At 42.2% G+C, this 19,454-nt stretch overlaps 1 protein-coding gene across 4 annotated transcripts in view; it reads left to right on the top strand.

The window, feature by feature from the left end:
- Window positions 1-19,454, top strand: part of abi1a (abl-interactor 1a) — a 53,245-nt gene that overhangs the window by 30,290 nt on the left and 3,501 nt on the right. Inside the window, exons 3-9 of one of the 4 annotated variants that reach the window (XM_083995542.1) lie at window positions 414-590; window positions 5,851-5,954; window positions 6,611-6,763; window positions 12,198-12,298; window positions 13,621-13,788; window positions 17,050-17,361; window positions 18,980-19,066. In XM_083995542.1, coding sequence (XP_083851668.1) covers window positions 414-590; window positions 5,851-5,954; window positions 6,611-6,763; window positions 12,198-12,298; window positions 13,621-13,788; window positions 17,050-17,361; window positions 18,980-19,066 — 1,102 coding nt within the window. The remainder of the gene's footprint in view (window positions 1-413; window positions 591-5,850; window positions 5,955-6,610; window positions 6,764-12,197; window positions 12,299-13,620; window positions 13,789-17,049; window positions 17,362-18,979; window positions 19,067-19,454) is intronic. The other 3 variants (XM_083995543.1, XM_083995544.1, XM_083995545.1) reach the window with 3 other exon arrangements.

The following is a 19,454-nucleotide window of genomic DNA, read 5'->3' on the forward strand; positions in this document are numbered from 1 at the left end:
TGAATAGATCGTCAACATTCCTTCAAATCAAATTCACCTTTCTATGTTATATATGTTGCTATGTTACTATGTTGTTTATTCTTTTTTGATTTTTTAATTTTAATGACTTGTTGCATAGATTTTGGGGCCAGTAAACTCATTTCATACATTTTCAGATGAACATGCCACAGTCATTATTCTAACAGCATCTGGTTTTGTGCCGATCGATTTTATTAGTGTGCACTGGAGGTTGTAAAAAGATTAAGCTCAGTGATGAAAAGCACAACCTCATGATTTAATTAAACCTCCTTAAGCTGCTGTATGACGAGTTCATGTAGTCCCCAGAGGTCCGCGTCGGGCCGTGTGTGCCTCTGTGTTTCCAATCCGCCATCGATCATCATCCCCTTCTTCTGTCTTCACTCTGTCACTTGCAGACGGTGGACATCCATAAAGAGAAGGTAGCCAGGCGGGAGATCGGGATCCTGACCACAAACAAGAACACGTCGAGGACCCATAAGATCATAGCGCCGGCGAATATGGAGCGGCCTGTCAGGTACATCAGGAAGCCCATTGACTACACCGTACTGGATGATGTCGGCCATGGTGTTAAGGTGAGAAGATTCCTCCTTTACTTCCCCTGTTTATGATCTGTTCTCTGGTCTTCACTCAGTCCATCAATTCATCTCTGCTCCCTTTTTCTTCCACTTTCTTGTTCCACTATATCCAATTTACTTCCCTTCCCCCCCCTCCTCTTCTTTTTCGCCAGAGGTAGTCCTACTCCCTCCTTCTCTCTCCTCTCTCCCGCTTTGACTCGCTCTCTCGCTCATGCTCTATCTCTTGTGCTTTCTCTTTCATCTTCAGAAAGCACCCCTTCTGACCCTACAGGAATATGTTTCAGCGTGGGTTGGTGGGAACGGGTTGGGGGTTGAGATGAACTAAAAAAGCGATTACATCATGTAGCTTTCAGAAAACGGCTCTATTCTTAGAGCGTCATGAACACGGCGAGTGGAGAGACATTTTTGAGAGACGTTTTTAAAGGCACTTAGGCCCCGACCGCTCTCGTAATCTCCTTGACTTACTCTAACCCTTCGCAGAGGAACGATGTTGTTGCAATTAGATTTGCAGTTGATTGTCACATCAGTACAATCTGAAAGGCGGTAAGGAAGCTGATCGTGATGTGATACGCTCTGATGATCCCAGGGTGACGTTTTTCCTTCCTGCCTGCCATTAGCTCTCGCTTCAGGGGTCACCGGGTCGTCCCGACAGTGGTGGTAATGACATCATTTCCTGATGGCCGCGGGCATTTTTCGCGATCTCCGTCCCCTCCCTCAAGCTTCCTCTCTCCCATCAATCAGCCAATCAATTGCAGCTGTCAAACAGATTGGATTAGAGGCCTCGCCATTACCGTCACATAGTGTTACTAGGCATTGATAAGGCAGGATAAAAGCCATTGTGCCACTCTCAATTTATTGTGTAGGGAATTATATTAGACCCTTCCGTCATGGTGAGAGGGTGCGACGGCTAATGTGGAGTGAAGCATTTTAATTGGGTGCGTTTCCCACCGAAGAGACCAGGCTTTCACATATTAGCGTGAACATTATGTGCTTTATAAGGACCTTGTTTTATGTGATAGCTACAATATCCAACTCTCAAAAGTTCAACATTTTCACAAATGTGCCATTTCACTTTTCAAGAGGGAAATGAGAAAAACACTAACCTACCACACATTTTTTATGCTCAACAGAAGCTGGAACTAGGCTGTTAGCGTAGCTTTAGCTTCAGACTGGATGTAGACTCATATCTACAAAGTTCCTACATTTCATCTAACAGTGCCCAAAAGATAAATTATCAATATATTGTATCGTATGTGCTTTCTCGGAGTAAGGGAGTTGGCTGCAGACGATTCCTGGTTGCTAAGAAATAGAGTAGCCTTTATAGTCAAAGACGTCAAATGGTAGTTAAAACGTGTAGCTAACTGTAAAAGCAAAAATTGTTGTGTGTGGACTGGTTAAACAAACCAACATGTAAATAAAAAGGCTGTGGAGGTGGTTGTAGGCAGGTTTGTTTCCCCCCTCTGGTCCTGCTGCTAGGCTAAGCTAACAGTCACCCAGCTTTTATCAGATATCAAGATATCAGATACAACTCTGAACAATGAAAACATTAATTTCATACAAAGATGGGTGTGTTTTATTAAATCAGTTAACAGTTAATGCTAGAAAAACAATCTCCCCTCAAGGGTCATTTAGTAGCTGTTCTGGAGCTTTCCATCATGTCCCCTTATCTTCAGAATGAATGTACCCAGTTGTTGTTATAAACTTTGGATTTTACTCTTTTTTTCTCTCTGACAACTTTGAGGGTTTTCTTAAAAGGGTTTTCCTTTAAAAAAATTGTTCAACAAAAGTAATAAATAATATGGCAAAGGATGAAAATACATGCTGCTGAAGATAATATGCTGTGACTAATAGCTCCAGAACGACTATTGTGTCAAATAATTTCCAAGGTCAAGGATAGATATATGATTTTAATAATTGTTATTTAAACATAGCAGAATAAAAAAAAAAGGTAAATTCAGTCCCAGTCCCTTGTGCACATTTAAGTTCCTCAAAATTAGGCTACCAAGAGTGTGGTTGCACAGTAATGTCAATTTACTGAAATCTCTGTGCTTCATGGCTGTTTTGAGACTGTTTGATGCATCTATTTTAAGAACATGAGGTATCACTCTGGGCCTAATCTCAGTGGATTTTCTCCCCTTTTAACTGTCTTTAGACATGCTGCATTTACTTAGTGAATAATGGGAAACACACAGATGCACTACAGCTGCAGTCCTACATCACTCACCTCCTCTGCTTTGCATGCCACACAGTCAGTCAATACTGAACATCAATATTTCATAGTAATCATATAGTATCCTGTAAGGGGCCCCTGTCAGATGCCTGGCTTGTATAGAATACCTATAGCTATGGTTTACTTACTGACCAGAATCAATACATTAATGGGAGTTTAAATCATGTCTATTGGCTGCACAGTTAACTGTGAAACTCACTGCCTGTTTGCGTTGGCCTAAATGTTGAATTGGTTTTCTAGCCTCGCACAGTGTTTGTATAGTTAAACATCAAACTGTGAGCTGTAATAGAGAGAAGAAACATCATGTAGCCTACGTATGCATTATTTAATAGAGGCTGTTCTCAGATCTGACAGAGCGCTAAAGGAGGAAAAAAAGAGGAACTGAGAGAAAAGAGAAGGTGAAATTCATCCAGTAGATAATCAGATTCCTCTCTGAACACTGCAGCATTATATCAATAAATCAGATGGGTCACATCTGGAACCTCCCGCAGCTCACAGAGCAGGGTGTTCCCTCCTCTCAAGTCGTACCGACAGTGACATGTCGCTTTTTAGAATTAATACAAAAAATGAGATTTATTCTTCCAGTCAGCTGATGCTTAATCTAGTCAGCTGGGCTTTCAGGAATCCAGAGACCATGATGTCAGGTGTTTGAAGTTAGATTGCAATCCTTGGATATTTTGCCCTCTCTCAGTCATGAGCTTTTATGATTTACTTATAGAATTTTTTGGGGGGGATGGGGGAATTATGATATATTTCTGACCTGATTCAACAAAGTTATGACTTCTTTTTCTGTTTTTGTGTATGTGCCTTTGATGTCAAGACACTGTTTGCTTAAAGTTATAATACTTTGAACTTCATAGGAAGTGTTTGTGTTGTATTTAATATTGCAATATCACTCCATTGGATGTTGCATCTTTTGCTTTTAATCCCTTGTACCTCAGTAGGTTGACCTATCTTATAGCAATTAATACATAAAGAATGGGGAGGCATTTAATGGCCATTTAAATGAAGAAGCCAATGATAAATAATATAAAAAGGTTTTTTTATAGTTTTAATTTCTAACTAGCTAATTAATGAACATATCTGTTAAATTATTATTATGCCAACATCATTAGATCAGTGTCTAAGCTTTAAACTCCTGTTTTGTGCGTTTTGATAAAAACTACACATAAACTGCTGACACATGTCACACCAGTCACAATAGCTTGTCACTTTGTGTTTGTCTTAGTTTTTTAAAGTTCATTTTTTTTGGGATATGTATCCTAGATGACGACCTAAACCTCAGGAACTGTTTGTCTCTTTTGACCCAACAGACTCACCCAGCTCAGCTCAGTCAGACTGCAGCGCTCTAGATTTTCACCCCACTTCTACACGCTAAGCTCTTTTTTGGACTTGATAATTGACCTGGCTGTCTATAATTCAGCTCGGACGTTGCTAAAACGTTTCCACGCTGTCAGTCTGGTTTGTGGAGCAAAAAGAGAAGAAAAAAAACACAGAGATACAGCAGTTGCCAGGAAGATAAGGCATGGCTGTAGTAGAAAGACTTGGCATTTCCAGTATGACCTAGATTGTAAATTGAATCTCGTCGAGCTCTGATAACCCGGAGAGAGTGAAATCTGAACGTGAAATTTCCCATTTGCGGCAGCACTTGAAGGTGTTTTCTGCTTTTTTATTTTATTTTTATTTTTTTAAAGGGGCAGTGAGGTCACTTCATACTGACCTGTGCCTTGGATTTTTCCTTTTGGTTTCACTCTCTCTGTTTCTCTTGCGGTCTTATGATGATGCTACAATGCTTTCTGCAAAGGCCACTGGGGATGCTGCATTATAGATGAGCCACTTGACTCTGCAGTTGTCAAACTGCAGATCAACCCCGCTGCTACGTTGGCTCCATATTCTCTTTGACATCAGCCCCCACACAAGGACCAGGGCGCTTTTTTATCACTGCCAGAGATGAGATCTTTGACATTATGTTGAGTCCAATCGATTATGTAAAAAAAAAAACACACAAAGTGCGCTCAGTCGACTTATTTGACTCTGCCTGTCATTGGCGGTTTTACCCTTTGTGCCAGACTCAGACACACGGTTGAGATAAAACTGGTTTTACTGGTGCATAATAGCTCTAAATCATGAGATCTCAGAGATTTCCCTCCAGTCTGACTGTGGCACTGGGCTGGCTGGGTGTGGCTCTGTAGGTCTGACAGACCAGAGCAACAGTCAGGAGGAGTCACAGGTTCTTTTTTGTTTTTTTCCCCTCTGGTAGTATAACTGCTGACCTGCCCAGGTCTTGCTAAATGTTTACTCAGTGTAAATACAATGAGGAGTCATTTTCCTCCTACTCTCCTGTACTTTGACTTCTGCTGATCCGTTCAGACATGACCAATTTGACATGCCCTCTTTTTTCTGTCTCTTTCTTTTTCTCCCTTTGCCCACACTAAGTGGTTAAAAGCCAAGGTAAGTCTGGTTCGTCACGTGACCCATTTTGCTACGATATATAATTGATAGATTTGTCGAACTCCCTTTCATAGCAAATCCCCAATAAATGTGATTCCTGTTGTCATCTCCCATTAACAGACCTGTAGTCCCTTTTAGCCGAAAACACACAGTCTCAGGATCCGTAACATTGCTCCCTGTCTATTTCCCAACCGTCTACATGTTGTCATTTAATTTAAGTGTTATGTCATTGTCCATAGATGTTCTGTACTGTAGTTTATCTAAACTCTTTATAGGCTTCCCAGACAGCTCGTATATTTTCTTAAGAGGCACAAGGAGGCTGGACTTTGCAAAATTGTAACTCCAGTGTCCCATCAAACCTCTTATTTGTTTTATTTTGTAGATTCACGTTTGTGTTTTTGCAAGAAAACACATTGAAACAACCTGGAATCAGCAGCTAAACACAAGCAAAGTTTGAGAGTTGTCATCTGGGCAGCCTATAACATTTGAATTTAGTGGAGGGGAGTCGTGTCAGCCTCCCCTTTCTGTGTCTGAAGTCATTTGTCTGTTAAATAAGGATCTTTCCCCCGACCACAGCAACATGGAAACAATCAGGCAATCAGAGGAGGGACGCTATCGAGGACCAATCCGCCGACGCAGAAGCCGCCGAGCCCTCCCATGTCAGGGCGCGGCACGCTCGGGTAAGATTTCCATTTTGGTCGGCATGAAAGGAAAAACTAATCCTCTAATTATAAAACGCTGAGTAAAAAAACAGGGTTCTTGTGAGGGGAGATTAGTGAGCACATGTTACATTAATGCATTTATTGTTTTTATTTTTTCCACATTTGTGCTCTTTTACTGAATAAATGCGAGGGTGAAGAGCAACACAGAAGAACATATGGAGCAGTCACAGCTCACTGAGGATGCTGCAGGACATTATTTTTTAACTCAGGTGTGCTGGTGAAGGTTTGGTCTTTGTGGGTTTGGCTCAGATAAATGTTGGAAAAGACAAAACTGATGCGAGAGAGAAGTGATCCAGAAAAAAAAAACAGAAAAAGAGAAGTCTGGGAACTTTTTATCTGTCGGTGTGAGACAGGTGTCGGGGCCCGATGAAGCCAGTCGTCATCTGATGCACAGCAGCAGCCCGCGACGCTCATCAGATATTAATTCCTAGAGTAAACCGGTGCTCTGGTATCCAGCCGCTGGCTCGCAGCATCCAGCTGATAGGATTTACAACGCTCTAGTGAACACCGCCTCACAGTTTTGATGGAAGGATTTGCACGGGAATTATGATAATATTTGTCTTCGGTTCATCATTATTCGTTTTTTTTTTGTTTTTTTCCTAATCTTGGTGCAGACGCAACACGCCCTACAAGACCCTGGAGCCGGTGAAGCCGCCCACAGTGCCCAACGACTACATGACCAGCCCCGCCCGGCTGGGCAGCCAGCACGGCCAGCAGCACAGCCCCGGACGCACGGCCTCGCTCAACCAGAGGCAACGCACACACAGGTACATGAGAGAGGAGGAACAGAGCAGATGTACACGGAAGATAAAATCCAAAAATAAAGCAAAGCTCTCGTGTACGTTTCTAAAACACGAGGACTCTGTCTTCTATATGACCAGAACATGAATATTTCTGGACTGTGTGGACTGTGAAACCCTGTTCAGACAGACCACAGCACCATGTGAAGACACAGACACTCATACATTTTAATGAGATCAATGCAGTGCAGCCACAGTGGGCGAAGAAATGGGGTCGTCGGGCAAAAAAAAGGTGAAGCCGGCTTAACGTTTGCCTTAAAATCAATGACATGTCGTCATCCAGCCCTGCACTGCACTGGCCAATCAAATGCTTAGACATTTGTAGAGTAGGAAGCCTGAAAAGAATGACTTTTTTGTAATAGTGAAACAGTTTATGGTTTATCAAACTGGTTTATATCAAACTAGATCCTATTTCATCGTCTCCACAGGACCTTAAACAACACACATGCATCAGCACAGTTCCCTCTAATCATTTCTTTTCACAGTGGATACAGAATTTAGCCGGATTAATTAGCAGGAGGACCAACAGGGTGTTTCAAACAGACGAGCTGTGTAGATGAGAGAAGCGATGGCAGAATTACATCGTTCAATTAAATCAAGGACTTTGCTTGTAAGCGAATCGCAGCATATGCAAGAAAGTTTTCAGTTAAGTGAGGTTAAAACAAAGTTTCCAGCGAAGTAGCATCAGTCTAACAATGTAAAAGTGAGCAGATAATTTGGAGTCAGTCCTGACCTCATCCTATCAGTCAAAGTCAAACACTGTTGCCTCCTGCTGATTCTGTGGAACTAATTTTAATAGATAAAAGTGTCTAAAATCTGCAATGCAGATGTTAATGAACTTTCCACGGCTTTTAATGGGAAGTGAAACGAGCACTTGATGCTTTTTTTGGACAGATCTGTGTGGAAGTAGGATTCAATCTTTAAAACTGAACGCTGAAATTGTTTCCGTAATGACAGAGCAGCATCTCTCTCCGAAAAAGAAAAATCACTGGCACAGAGCACTTCCACACCTCCGCTGCACTAAACTCAGCATTTGTCTTGACAAGAGAGTTTCTTACTGCAGCCCCAATCACTGTTATTAATATCTGTAAAAGCCTCTGATATATAAAGTGCATGTTTCAAATAGGAAAAAAAAAAAAAGTCAACTGCAGCGCACAAACCCTCTGACTCGGCTCTCCACGCGGAGGAAGCGGGTGACGCTTTCATCAAATTTGAGTTACGAGTGAGTGAAGTCGCCTCATTAGGTAAAAAGCTTATTATGCTGACTGTGATGCTCATAAATTATTACATAAGTTTTTATTTTCCCCTGCCCTCGCCTCAACTTCTCTCCTCGGCTCACGCATGTTTGCAGAAACCCTGAAGTCCGACTCAAACCTCAGCAGAGCAGCAGCAGCAGAACAAACAGGCCGATCTAACGTCCCCTTAACAAACTGAGGAGTCGGACCGTAGCCTACCCGCCCCCTGCTCCGGCTAATATCGCAGTGGCATCATTATTTGATTACACAGGCTGGGAAAGTTGGCCGTGTTTATTCAGCTCATCAGTCTCTGCCATCCTCGACTCGGGTCTAAATTCAATACCAGGCATCTGTGTGTTCCCGCTGCACTGTGCCCGCTGTGATCTAATATCATTCTGCGGGGATGATTACGCTGTCACATGCAGGTATCATTATTTTTAGACAACATGCTTCACTGCAGAGTCTCGCTAATGAAATTTGTTGTAACGCTGTTTGTGTGAACCTGCGTCGACCATCCAAACTCAACCAGATGCTTCAGGATGTTTGATTTATTTGTGTAAAATACATAATTCCAATGTCCAGTCTGCCTTTTGGCACTTTTTCAAAATTGCGTCGTTCTTCTCAGAAACCTCCCGTTTCTCCACTGCACCCCTTCATTCCACTTTAATTTTAAACTAAATTAACAATAATTAGACTTTTCCCTGGCGGCTGAAGGGGTTAAAAGCGCTGACCAATGATCTACAACATCTCCCGCTGCGTCCTTTTAATGCACGTCGTTCCCCATCGCTCTCCCTTTAATTTCCTGTCATCTCTCCACTGCACTCTCTCTAATAAAGACTTAAAGTGCCCCCCAAAAAATACTAAAAGAAAAGTAAACACATCATATTTGTTAACAGTTTGAAAAAGACTGGGAGCGACTGCAGGGCTCAGCTTTCAACTTCTATTTCTGTGACTCTCACATATGATGCTGGTTTTACGTTTGAAAAACCTCATCTAAATCTTCCATGTCCACAAACAGAACTGCAGAGGTTAAATATGTTTACCGTCCTATATTTATACTTTCTGATGCAGATTTTGCACTAGCAAGGTGTGTGTGTATATATACATATACTACTCACGCACATCTGCCCATTTACCTGCCTGTGAGTCACGTATTCTGTGCAGAACATGTCGGTGTGCAAACAAAAACATAACATTTTATATAAACACCAGCGAATTGCCTCCATTTTCAAGACTCAAATGTTTAATTTTGGGTTTTCTGGGGATTCAACGTGATCATTAAGAGGTCTAAAGGGTCTGTATTTAGTTTCGTAACCCTGCTTACTTCAGTTGTTGGAGTATCCTCAGTGCTGCTTTTTATTTATAACACACTCTTTTTTTTTTTTTTTTTTACTGGTTATGTCTCAAATGGTCAGTCTCAGTCAGTGTCTGGCATAATAGATTGAGAAATAGATTCCCCACAGTTTTTAATAAGAGTGCTGATCAGAAATCACATTGCGTTAGATTAATATAGCACAATAGAGCACATGTTCATCTTCTGCTTATTATGTGCTTCTGGTTATGTCCTCAAGTCAATGTTTTTCATCTTAGATGGCTGGGCAATTTTTTTTTTACCATTTCATATCAAGTCACATCACGTCACATTGCCTGAGCACATACGTTTTATTTTATAACACATTTTGTTTTTACCTTGTGTTCGTTCTCACTGAGAACACACTTTTTTGTTGTTGTTGTTGCTGTTGTTGCTCCGGGGATTTTGGTTAGCTGTGAGCAAGTGAGCCGGAACTTTTTTTTTTAAGCTTAGCTGTGTTTTACAGACTCGGCTGATTTGTAAACAACTTGCTGTATTGAGTGGAGGCTGAATCAGGCAGGAGGAGGAGGTGGAGCAGGAGAAATGGAGCTGGAGGTGTTTTTTTTTTTTTAAATTTATTTCACAGCATTTTGAAATAAAGAAGCAGCAAAGCAGAGGAAGATATAAATGGAAGGAACGGGTTAGTTATTGAGGGATTAGAGGGGATAAATCAGAAACATGCAGATCTGGGGTTGAATTATGATGTTCATAATGTAATATTGTTTAGACCTTATCCCTGCAGACACTTCTCTCCCACCGCCACCAACAAAATCCTTGGGAGGGGTAACCCCCACTGTGCGCCTGGAGAGCCCCCGGGCTGCACTGACATGGATCAGAGAGGAGAGAGGGAGATGATGGGAAAGGGGGGATAAAGAGATGTGGGGGGAAGGCAGGGAGAGAGCAAGGGTTCAGCGGGATGGAAGGAATCGGAGGAGACGGGGGTGAGGGTGTTTTGGGAGACGAACGAGGGAATCACTTTACAGGAGATGAGGAGATGAGAGGGAGAGGTCGCGTGGTGGTTAGGGGTGAGAGGTAGGGGGGGAGCGGGAGCAGGATCAGTGGAAAAGCTGGGATGAAAGAAGCAGAGAAAAGGAGAGGTGGGGGGAGAGGGGGCCGGGGCAGGAACGAGGATCAAGGCCGGGGGGAGAGAGTGAGAGCGGGAGGTGGGGGGTGGGGGTAGAGGGGTTTAGTTGCCCAGGCCATTGATCTACGAGCCCGGGGGTCAAACTCGGGGTGAAACAGCACTTATACAGGCCACTGCAGAGCTGACATACATGTTACATTCCCATGTCCTATATCCTCACAGGACAATAAGGACAAAACCCAATATGTCCAATAACTGATGTAATATTGCATTTTTGGAAAATAATCAGTAATAGTTTGGATGTTGGTGTTAAAGTCATTCGTTATTATGTTTTTTTTTTGTTGTTGTTGGTTTTTTTCACTGTATTAATGCAGAATTCATAACTTGATTGCAAGAGAGGATTAATATATGAATTTTAAAGTCATGGGGGGAAAAAAACTAGAAAAAATGAAAATAGCCATCATTTTTCTTGAGGCCAAATTGGTGTCTCCAAATTTCTTCTTCAAAAAATGTTAGTACCAAATCAAAAATGTTCAGTTTAGTCATAAAAATCGGTTTAGAGTTTTTTCTAAGCTTGATACGGTAAATGTGAGAAACTTACATGCAGAATATTTAGACATAAACACAGAGGGGATATTTGACATAAATGTGACAAATATATTCATGTTAAAGGTGTTAGCTACAAGTTTAATTCCTCCTATTAAGGAGGCTACGTGTCGCACTCACACTCGCCCGCTCTCGCTCCTACCTTCAATTGTACAGGTACGCCTATAGGGAGCGGCTAGTAGCTAAAGCTAAGCTAACGCTAACCGTATTTAACGAGCAGCAGCTCTGGTGTTGACAGCGGACTGGAAACTCATCTGAATCATTTCACACTAAGTCACCTGCAGACGAACCCAACAAACTCGCCTCAACGCATGGGGCGGGTGCTCTACCAACTGAGCTAAACACCGCCACTAAACTGAATTGTTTTGATGAAAAAGTTATAGGTATAACCTTTGAAAACAAGCCAGGATAGATGGACAAACATCTATTTCCTTTTTGTAAAAGGAACTGGAGTGTGTGTGATATTGACAAGCAGCTGAATCTGTGGCTACACTGTCAGTTTTCCACCTCCCATGTGTTTGCCATAAAGCTGTCAAGCCCATTGTATCTTTGCTCAGTGTAATTGATCCACTACAACATGGCGAGTGCTGGATTAACTGTTTGGCGAAGGCTCGTATCACGTACAATAAAGTGTTTGTTTTGATTTTATCCTCAGATTACCCATCCTATGTGTTCGCTGCCAAATGAAAGCGAGTTTTATCATGAGACTAAACACATAGCGTGTATGATAATCTTTGTAAATTAGTCCAAGTATTGTGAGGCAATTAGAGGATCTGAAGGAAAGTATTTTTAGGTGGCTGGCATGCTAAAAGCTTAATTATACATTTGAATTCTGGACTATATCACTGTTAATTCTGATTTATTCGTGCCTTGCACCTCGTTTGTGCAGCTCAGTCCTGACAAACGAATAGACTGAGTCAATCAGTACATAGAGATAATAAGAAAGGGATGTACAGAAAAACAATAATGTGACTTAAATGAAGTTTTGCAGTTTCTAAATGGGAGAGGACCTGAGATGTAGTGGAGTTGGTATCTGCAGTTTTTTTTTTTTTTTTTACCTGCTGTGCAGTCTGAGCAGGTTGCCCTAAATAAAACGATGTCCTCTTTCTCTCCTGTCTCCCTTAGTGGAAGCAGCGGGGGGAGCAGCAGCCGGGAGAACAGCGGCAGCAGCGGAATTGGCATTCCCATCGCAGTGCCTACACCCTCCATCCCCATGTCTGGCTCAGGTGAGCGTTGATAACTGCACCAGTGGCTTTCAGTAAATGGCTACTACAGGCCAGTCCAGTCCCCCCCCCCTCCTGTTATTAGGTAGAGGCAGAACTGCATTCAACCAGCTCCAGGCCATTTTGAAAAAGCCTGCAATAAAACCTGCTCCTCTCTGACTTACAGAGCTGCTAACCCACCTGAGAATGTCATTAAATTTGGTTTTGGAGCTTCTTTTTTTTTTATCTCTTTCCCATGCTCCAAGCATTGGTTATACAGGGATTTTATGTCCTTTTATAAGAAGTCCTCTGAGTATAAAACGAACAAATATCTGCTATTTATCTTCCCAAAATATCTGTTTTTGCTCTCTGAAACTCAAATGAGGTGAATTCTGGTCTGTTTGACCTGAATAAAATGACATAACACTCTTTAAACATTGACAGGCAGTGATGGGAAAACAGGGCCATGCTGTTTGCACAGAGCACATACCTGTGTTAGCTTCCGCCACAGTTATCGTTTCTATATAAATTAGACCACAGACACAGTAACTAATATTGTGTACCACTTCCCTTTTAGTCCAAAGTGCATATCTGCATCAAAGAATAGTATAGTAGTGAGATATAAGAATAGTATAAGAACTAATAGTAAACATATGTGCTTGAAAAGTGCACGGTTTAGAAATATAGAGCAGTTTTATTTAAAATGCATGTTATAACATGCATGGATTTATCAATGATGGACACTATTTGGCAAGGTGTAGATTTATCAGTCTCTGTGGAGATAGTGAGACTACTCCACACAAAGACTATGTTTACCAGACAGGGATTATGCAGGTCCATTGTGTTCTAAGCACAGCTGATTCTCTATCCTACTGTGTAAATAGGCCAAGCTGTGTTAGGCCTACCGCTTTACAGTGCAACAGTAAAGGCCCACATAGCACCACGCACATGCTATACACACAGCAGCGTGTTGCAACACACACGTGCCACAAGAATTGCACGGTGTTTTAACTTTCGGCTCATTTTTTTTGAGCTGAGTAAGAAATATTTTGGGTTTATGTGGTAGCTGTTCTACCTCAGCACCAGGATCAGGACAGCAACGCAGGACTAACCACGGCTTTCCCCCACCTCACAAGCCGGTCGCCATGGAAACACTCACTTCATACCACAAAGAAGTGTGTGCGAAGCAGAGCGGCGCCTTGACAAAAGTCGAAGCGCTCCCCGAGCCCCAAAGGGTTCTTGAGTAAAGCGATGTGATGTTATGTAACTGTGGAGGTGCAGGCGGCGGGTGAGGACACACTCCGTTTCCAGCGTCGGTATTAAACTTATGTTAATACTCCCTTCAGTTCCGCCCATGTCTGCTCCCCCCGGAGCCCCTCCGCCTCCCCCACCCCCTCCTCCTCCTCCTCCTCCTCCTCCTCCTGCTATGCCTCCACCTGGTGCCCCAGTGGCCGGGCTCGTCCCACCAGCACCACCTGCACCACCACCAGCCCCTCCACCACCGGCACCGATAGGTGAGACTCCTCGGACCCCGAGGTCGCTCCCGCTCTGTCTCCTGTCTGGAGGGTGGATGATCAGCACGTCTACAACAATCTTCTCACGGCAGACATGCACAAATATGGGTGTTGTGGGTATGAACGGGTGTCAGTCTGTACACACTGCAAGCACAGAGGCTCTTATTAATATATTGTGCTGGTTAGATAAACAATGCTGTATATTTTTGTCATTATATTCAACTAGTTTATATTGTTAAGTAGGCATAACTTGTTACACTGCAAAAACTCAATATCTTTCCAAGAATATTTGTCTTATTTCTTGTCAAAATGTCTCATTTGTAGTCAAAACTAATCTCTTTCCATTTAAAATAAGACTCATCACCTAAAAATTAACTTGTTTTTAGATAATTTTCACTTGTTTCAAACAAGTTTTCACTTGAAATAAGTAGAAAAATGTTTGTGCTTGTATTAAGGAAGAAAAACTTGCTCCACTATCAGATTATTTTAAGTGAAAACATGCTTGAAAGAAGTAAAAAGAGTCTAAAAACAAGATACTTTAATGTGATGAGTCTTATTTTAAGTAGAATGAGATTTGTTTTGACTAGAAATAAGACAAATATTCTTGGTAAGATTTTGAGTTTTTGCAGTGTAAAAAAGAAGCATTGATTAGGTTAAGAGAAAAACTTCTTTCCCCAAAATGCGGGCTGCCTTGGCAACAATATTTCATTAATTCAATGAAATAACATTATTAGGGGAATGAGAAAGGATGGGAATCTGGCAGTTGACAAGTAATGGCTGTAGCCAACCTTTCTTTGCCAATGAACTTATTGAACTAAACACATCAGCCAATATTTCCTGTTAGTTCAGCCCTGTGGTTGCGCTTGCGGTGTGATCAGGCCATGTACTGGATGTGCCTCTGTTTGGAGACACAACAGGCACAGTTTACTTGCCATACTATGGTTTTTGGAAAGAATGTAAACCTCAGTGGTGGTGGTGGTGGTTCTCTACTTTTTCTAATGCTTCAATGGTCTGTTATTGGCTTATTTAGGAAGTCTCATATCACCTAAGGTCTGGCTGAAGTTAATTAGTGCCTGAAGAATCTGAAAACTTACCTCATTTACATTTGATCTCAAGCTGCTACTGCATATCTCAAAAAAAACATTCACACCCATTGGCAATCCACATTTACAACTTTAACAACCCCAAAAATTCAAGAGACCGTTCAAGTGAGATGCTACACTGGCAGGATGAGTGCAGTCTCTCCAATACGAAGATAAGATTCATTTACCTTAGGGGCTGTGAGACTTCTTCATCTGATTTCATTTTCTATTTCCCAGAAAAGTCACTGAGGTTAAAGCTGCATCTAAGCTGTTCCAGGCTAACTTCAAAATGGGCCTCATTATAACTAACTTGAAATTTCACGAATTTGCTCTTATGTGGAGATTTATAATTATTAACTATTTAGTAAAAGCAAGTGAGTATAAGCATCAGGCAACAGTTAGTATCTTTGATGTAGCTTACCAAACCAACCGACGAAGCTAACGTTAACTTGCTAACTTGTGGCCTGAGATGAGGGACTGAACAGTTGACCAACCTGACATCAACATGTTATTTTAAAAATGATGTATGTAATTGAAATTATATTTCACTATAATACACAAACTAGGCTACCTGAAATATTGTAGCAATAACGTTACACCAGCAGCTAGCTAAATTACCAAATTGATTTTGTGAGCGGAGCTAAATGAATAGTCCTACTACTTCCTCTAAAACATATCCAGTATCCATGAATTCTTATATAAATCAATAAAGGTTACATTTACGAAGCATCCTTAATTTAACATTATGTTTCGCCCCCTAGGCACTGGAGCTCATGTGATGCTACAGTGACTTCCTACGTTGACTTAACTAGCTTAAATATTTATCATGTTTTAATGGTGTTAATTAACTCATTTAAAACCCAACATGCTGCTACAAATGTGAGAAATTAGTTGAGGCAAGAGTTCAGTGGTACAAAAGCATTTGCATGTAAGTGATGAATTGAAAGCTAAAACAGTGAACCAGCTCTCAGTTGTGAAACAGTCGAACCCACAGCTGATGTCCCATAATATGATTTTGGACTAATGAAGTTCAAAAAACACTCAAACAGCCATTTGGATTCTTCCAGTTTTTAATATTGTTTGATGCAGCTTTAATTTTCACGTTGTATTGACTCTGAATTGCCAAGTGATACTTGTTTTGATTTACTGAGAAGCATCCAGCTGTTTGATTAGTATCAACTCTTGTCTGTGTGAGTGTTTGTACGGTGGCTGCTCAGATCTGATCGACTCCAGTGAAATTGAAATTCTTCAACAAGATGATCACTCGAAACACGGCAGACTCATCCTCAGAACATCAATGCGCACTTTTCAGACATAATTACTTCTCCCGGTGACAACGTGGAGAAGTTTGTTTGCCCTTGTTTTCCTCCAAATCTTTACTTCCTCCGGTTCCACCCATCCTTATCTGGGAGCAGAGCCTCTCCTGAGGGACAGTACCTTATCTGCAAATATGCACAGGAAATACTCAGGCAGGCCAGTCTTTAATCCCCTTCTGACCCTCTCTATATATTTTGTTTTTCACACACACACTGCTTGCATAACCCTTACATATTTGAGTATTTGCAATATTGCTGCTGTTTTAAGATGATCTGGTTATTCTCAAGCGGTCAGTGATGTGATACCCGTAGTGATGGTGAACTCTCCCTGCCATCCCTCAAGTCGACATGTAAAATCACGTCCATGAATAGAGTGTGAGGAAGTTATTTTTACTGCCAGTTCAGTTGAACCCTGAAGGATTAGTCTGTTCTGTTGCTGCTCTCTTCTCTTCTGTTTTCTCACTCTCGGTCTCCCCTACCCCCCAGTCTTCTCTTGCTGCATCTCTAAAGAGCCTTCAAGTACAGGATTTACTTGGATGACCTCTTGGGACTTCTGTGTTTCATTTTAACCTCATGAAATGCCTTTTGTAATATGTTATCAATTGACAATCTGTGCTGCATCCCTGGCTCATCTGCGTCCTCTGATTGGTTATTGATTGTCTTTTCAGAAGGTGCAGGGCTCTAATCATTGTTTAAAACCTCACATCCTTAACGCTGTTGATGATTCATGTTATGGGTGCTTATTATTTTTTTCCCTCCTTCCCCTTTCCATCTCCTCTGTCTAACCCCCTTCCCCTCTTCGGTCCTGCCTGTCTTTCCTCTCTTCCTTCCCCTCCTTCTCCCTTGTCTTTGGGTGTTTCTAGCGGTGGCCCCTGGGCCTGGTCTGGGCCCCGCTCCAATGTCCCAGTTTGGAACCATCTCGCGGCAGATTTCGCGGCACAACCCCTCCAACTCCTCTGTCTCTATGGTTTCGGCCACGGGCACCTACCGCCGGGCGCCATCGGTCACTTCCCAGTTCTCCTTGCAGCAGCAGCAACAGCTTCAGCTACAGCAGCAGCAGCAGCAACAGCAACAGCAACAGCAGCAGCAACAGCAGCAGCAACAACAACAGCAACAGCAGCAGCAGCAGCAGCCTCATATTAATGGAGGCACTCCTGGCTATGGCCAGAACTCAAGTAAGGCCCTTCTGTCTCCAAACCCCGCCTGTGTTATAGACTCCAAACCACCACTGGAGCATAAAACCTCACATTTCTTCCAAATTTTGCACAGTCACAAACCAAAGCAAGCTAACCTTGATAGCCACAGACCAGTGTTTCATGTCCGCAAGTGAGTCATGCTTTCTGAAGGTCAAGCTTGCATTCTTGTCTGAATTATTGACTTTTCCCTTGACTCTGAAAGTGCAGGTTAAGGCTTTTTTAATCTGACTGCGTGATGTCTTTAGTATTGATGCAGAGCGCCTCGTCCTTGAGTTTCCCCACACAAGATGCAGCGCAGACAGTCGAATCCTGTTCATAATGCACAACCAACCACGGTGTTTGGCATCTTAATAAAAACATCATCAGATGTCCACCTTTTTTTAAATGTACTTCTCCGTACATCGTGTCAGCTCTGTTTTGCTTTAAAAGCTTGACCTGTCTAAACTCTAGCCTCCGTTTTTCATCCGTCATTAACCTGCGATCAGCATCAGGAGACACGATGACGGGATGGCGACATGACATCCAACTCGTACGCCTTTGCATTTTCAACTGCTATTAATAAGCGTTATTTCAACTTTCCCCGCATTGAGATCAGATTTCATTATGCATATTAGTCCGGCAGGGCTGGCAGGCTTGTTGAAATACGTGTCACGTCCAAGAAAAGCGATGCAAAGTATGGATGTCTTTGATTTCTAAGCCACTTTTTTGAGGGGAGACTTTTTTTTGTGTTAAGGATGCAGTCACACTCTACAGAATTACACTTAACACCTGACTGAGATCACGATGCAAACACTGCATTTAGATCACTATGGACCCAGCATGTGTTTTCACCTCACATTTTTTGTTTTGAAGTGCTTCGTCTCCATACCATGATCAGAAATACAGAGGTGTAAGCTCTGGCTTTAACGTATCCAGTCACCGTTGAGCAGTTCACATGTTCCTACTGATCAGATGTTGTGGGAAAGGCCTGAAAAGTGAGATGAGAATTCAAAGTCTTTAACTACAACAGGTCCGAGGGGAGTTCAGCAGCCTTCCCTGGAATGTAGGTTGATAGACATTGAAGGCGAACAGTGCCCCCTTCTGGCCGCTGTCGTCGCTCGCCGCCGACTGCAGAGCCGTGAGTGGGGGAACGGCCTGATTGACAGAAATCAAACATAATCCCCAGTTTATCCTCTGGCTGCAGAGATCCCCGGATACCCTGTAAAACCTCATCACAGTGGTAAACATCATTCAACTTCTCAGTCTTAAAGCGTTCGTGGAGATGCTGTGACAGATGATTAACTTCATGTGTCAGTCATTATTTAAATAACTGATTAGTAATTTACTTTTTCCACAAAATATAAAGAAATCTGTCAGTTGATGTCTTAATTAAGGGACGAAGCATTTTAGGGCTCAGTCTGTCACCGCTTCACATCACTGTCGTTCTTCTGTAGTCTGTCAATGTTGTGTTGCTTGGGTTTGGGCGCACTTTTTAACTGTCTTCTATATGTTTTTGGTGACTTATGGGCTTTTTCTTTGTTTGTCTTTTCTTTCTTTCTTTCTTTCTTTCTTTCTTTCTTTCTTTCTGCCCCTCTGTCTTTTCTTTGCTGGCTTTCAGTGTCTATCGCTCCTCCTCCTCCACCCATGCCCCAGCTGACTCCACAGATACCTCTGACTGGCTTTGTGGCCAGGATGCAGGAGAGCAGTAAGTGAAGAGGCTAAGACAGATACTTCCCCTCCTTATCTGTGCCAACCATTCCCAGTTTCACATCACCCAGCATGCATTGTGCTTGTTCACTCTCTTCCCTCTGTCTGTTGAAATCAACCACTTGCCACAGCTTACTCTTATAGAATGTACCTCATTTGTCTCGTCATTATTTGTGTGTACCTTGTAAGCAGCTCTATATGTTATCTGAAGACAGATTGGTGGTGGAGTAATCTCAACTGGCAACAGAGGAGGCTTTTTAAAATAAGTGCAGGAGGAAAATAAGGAAGTTTGTTTGGTGCCACAGGCTGTTTTTTATTCATTTAGGGAAATCTAGTCAACCACAGGCTTAATGTCCTTGAAGCACAACAGGACCGAGTTGAGTTGA

This window comes from Trachurus trachurus (assembly GCF_905171665.1).
Source record: "Trachurus trachurus genome assembly, chromosome: 20".
Taxonomy (NCBI): domain Eukaryota; kingdom Metazoa; phylum Chordata; class Actinopteri; order Carangiformes; family Carangidae; genus Trachurus; species Trachurus trachurus.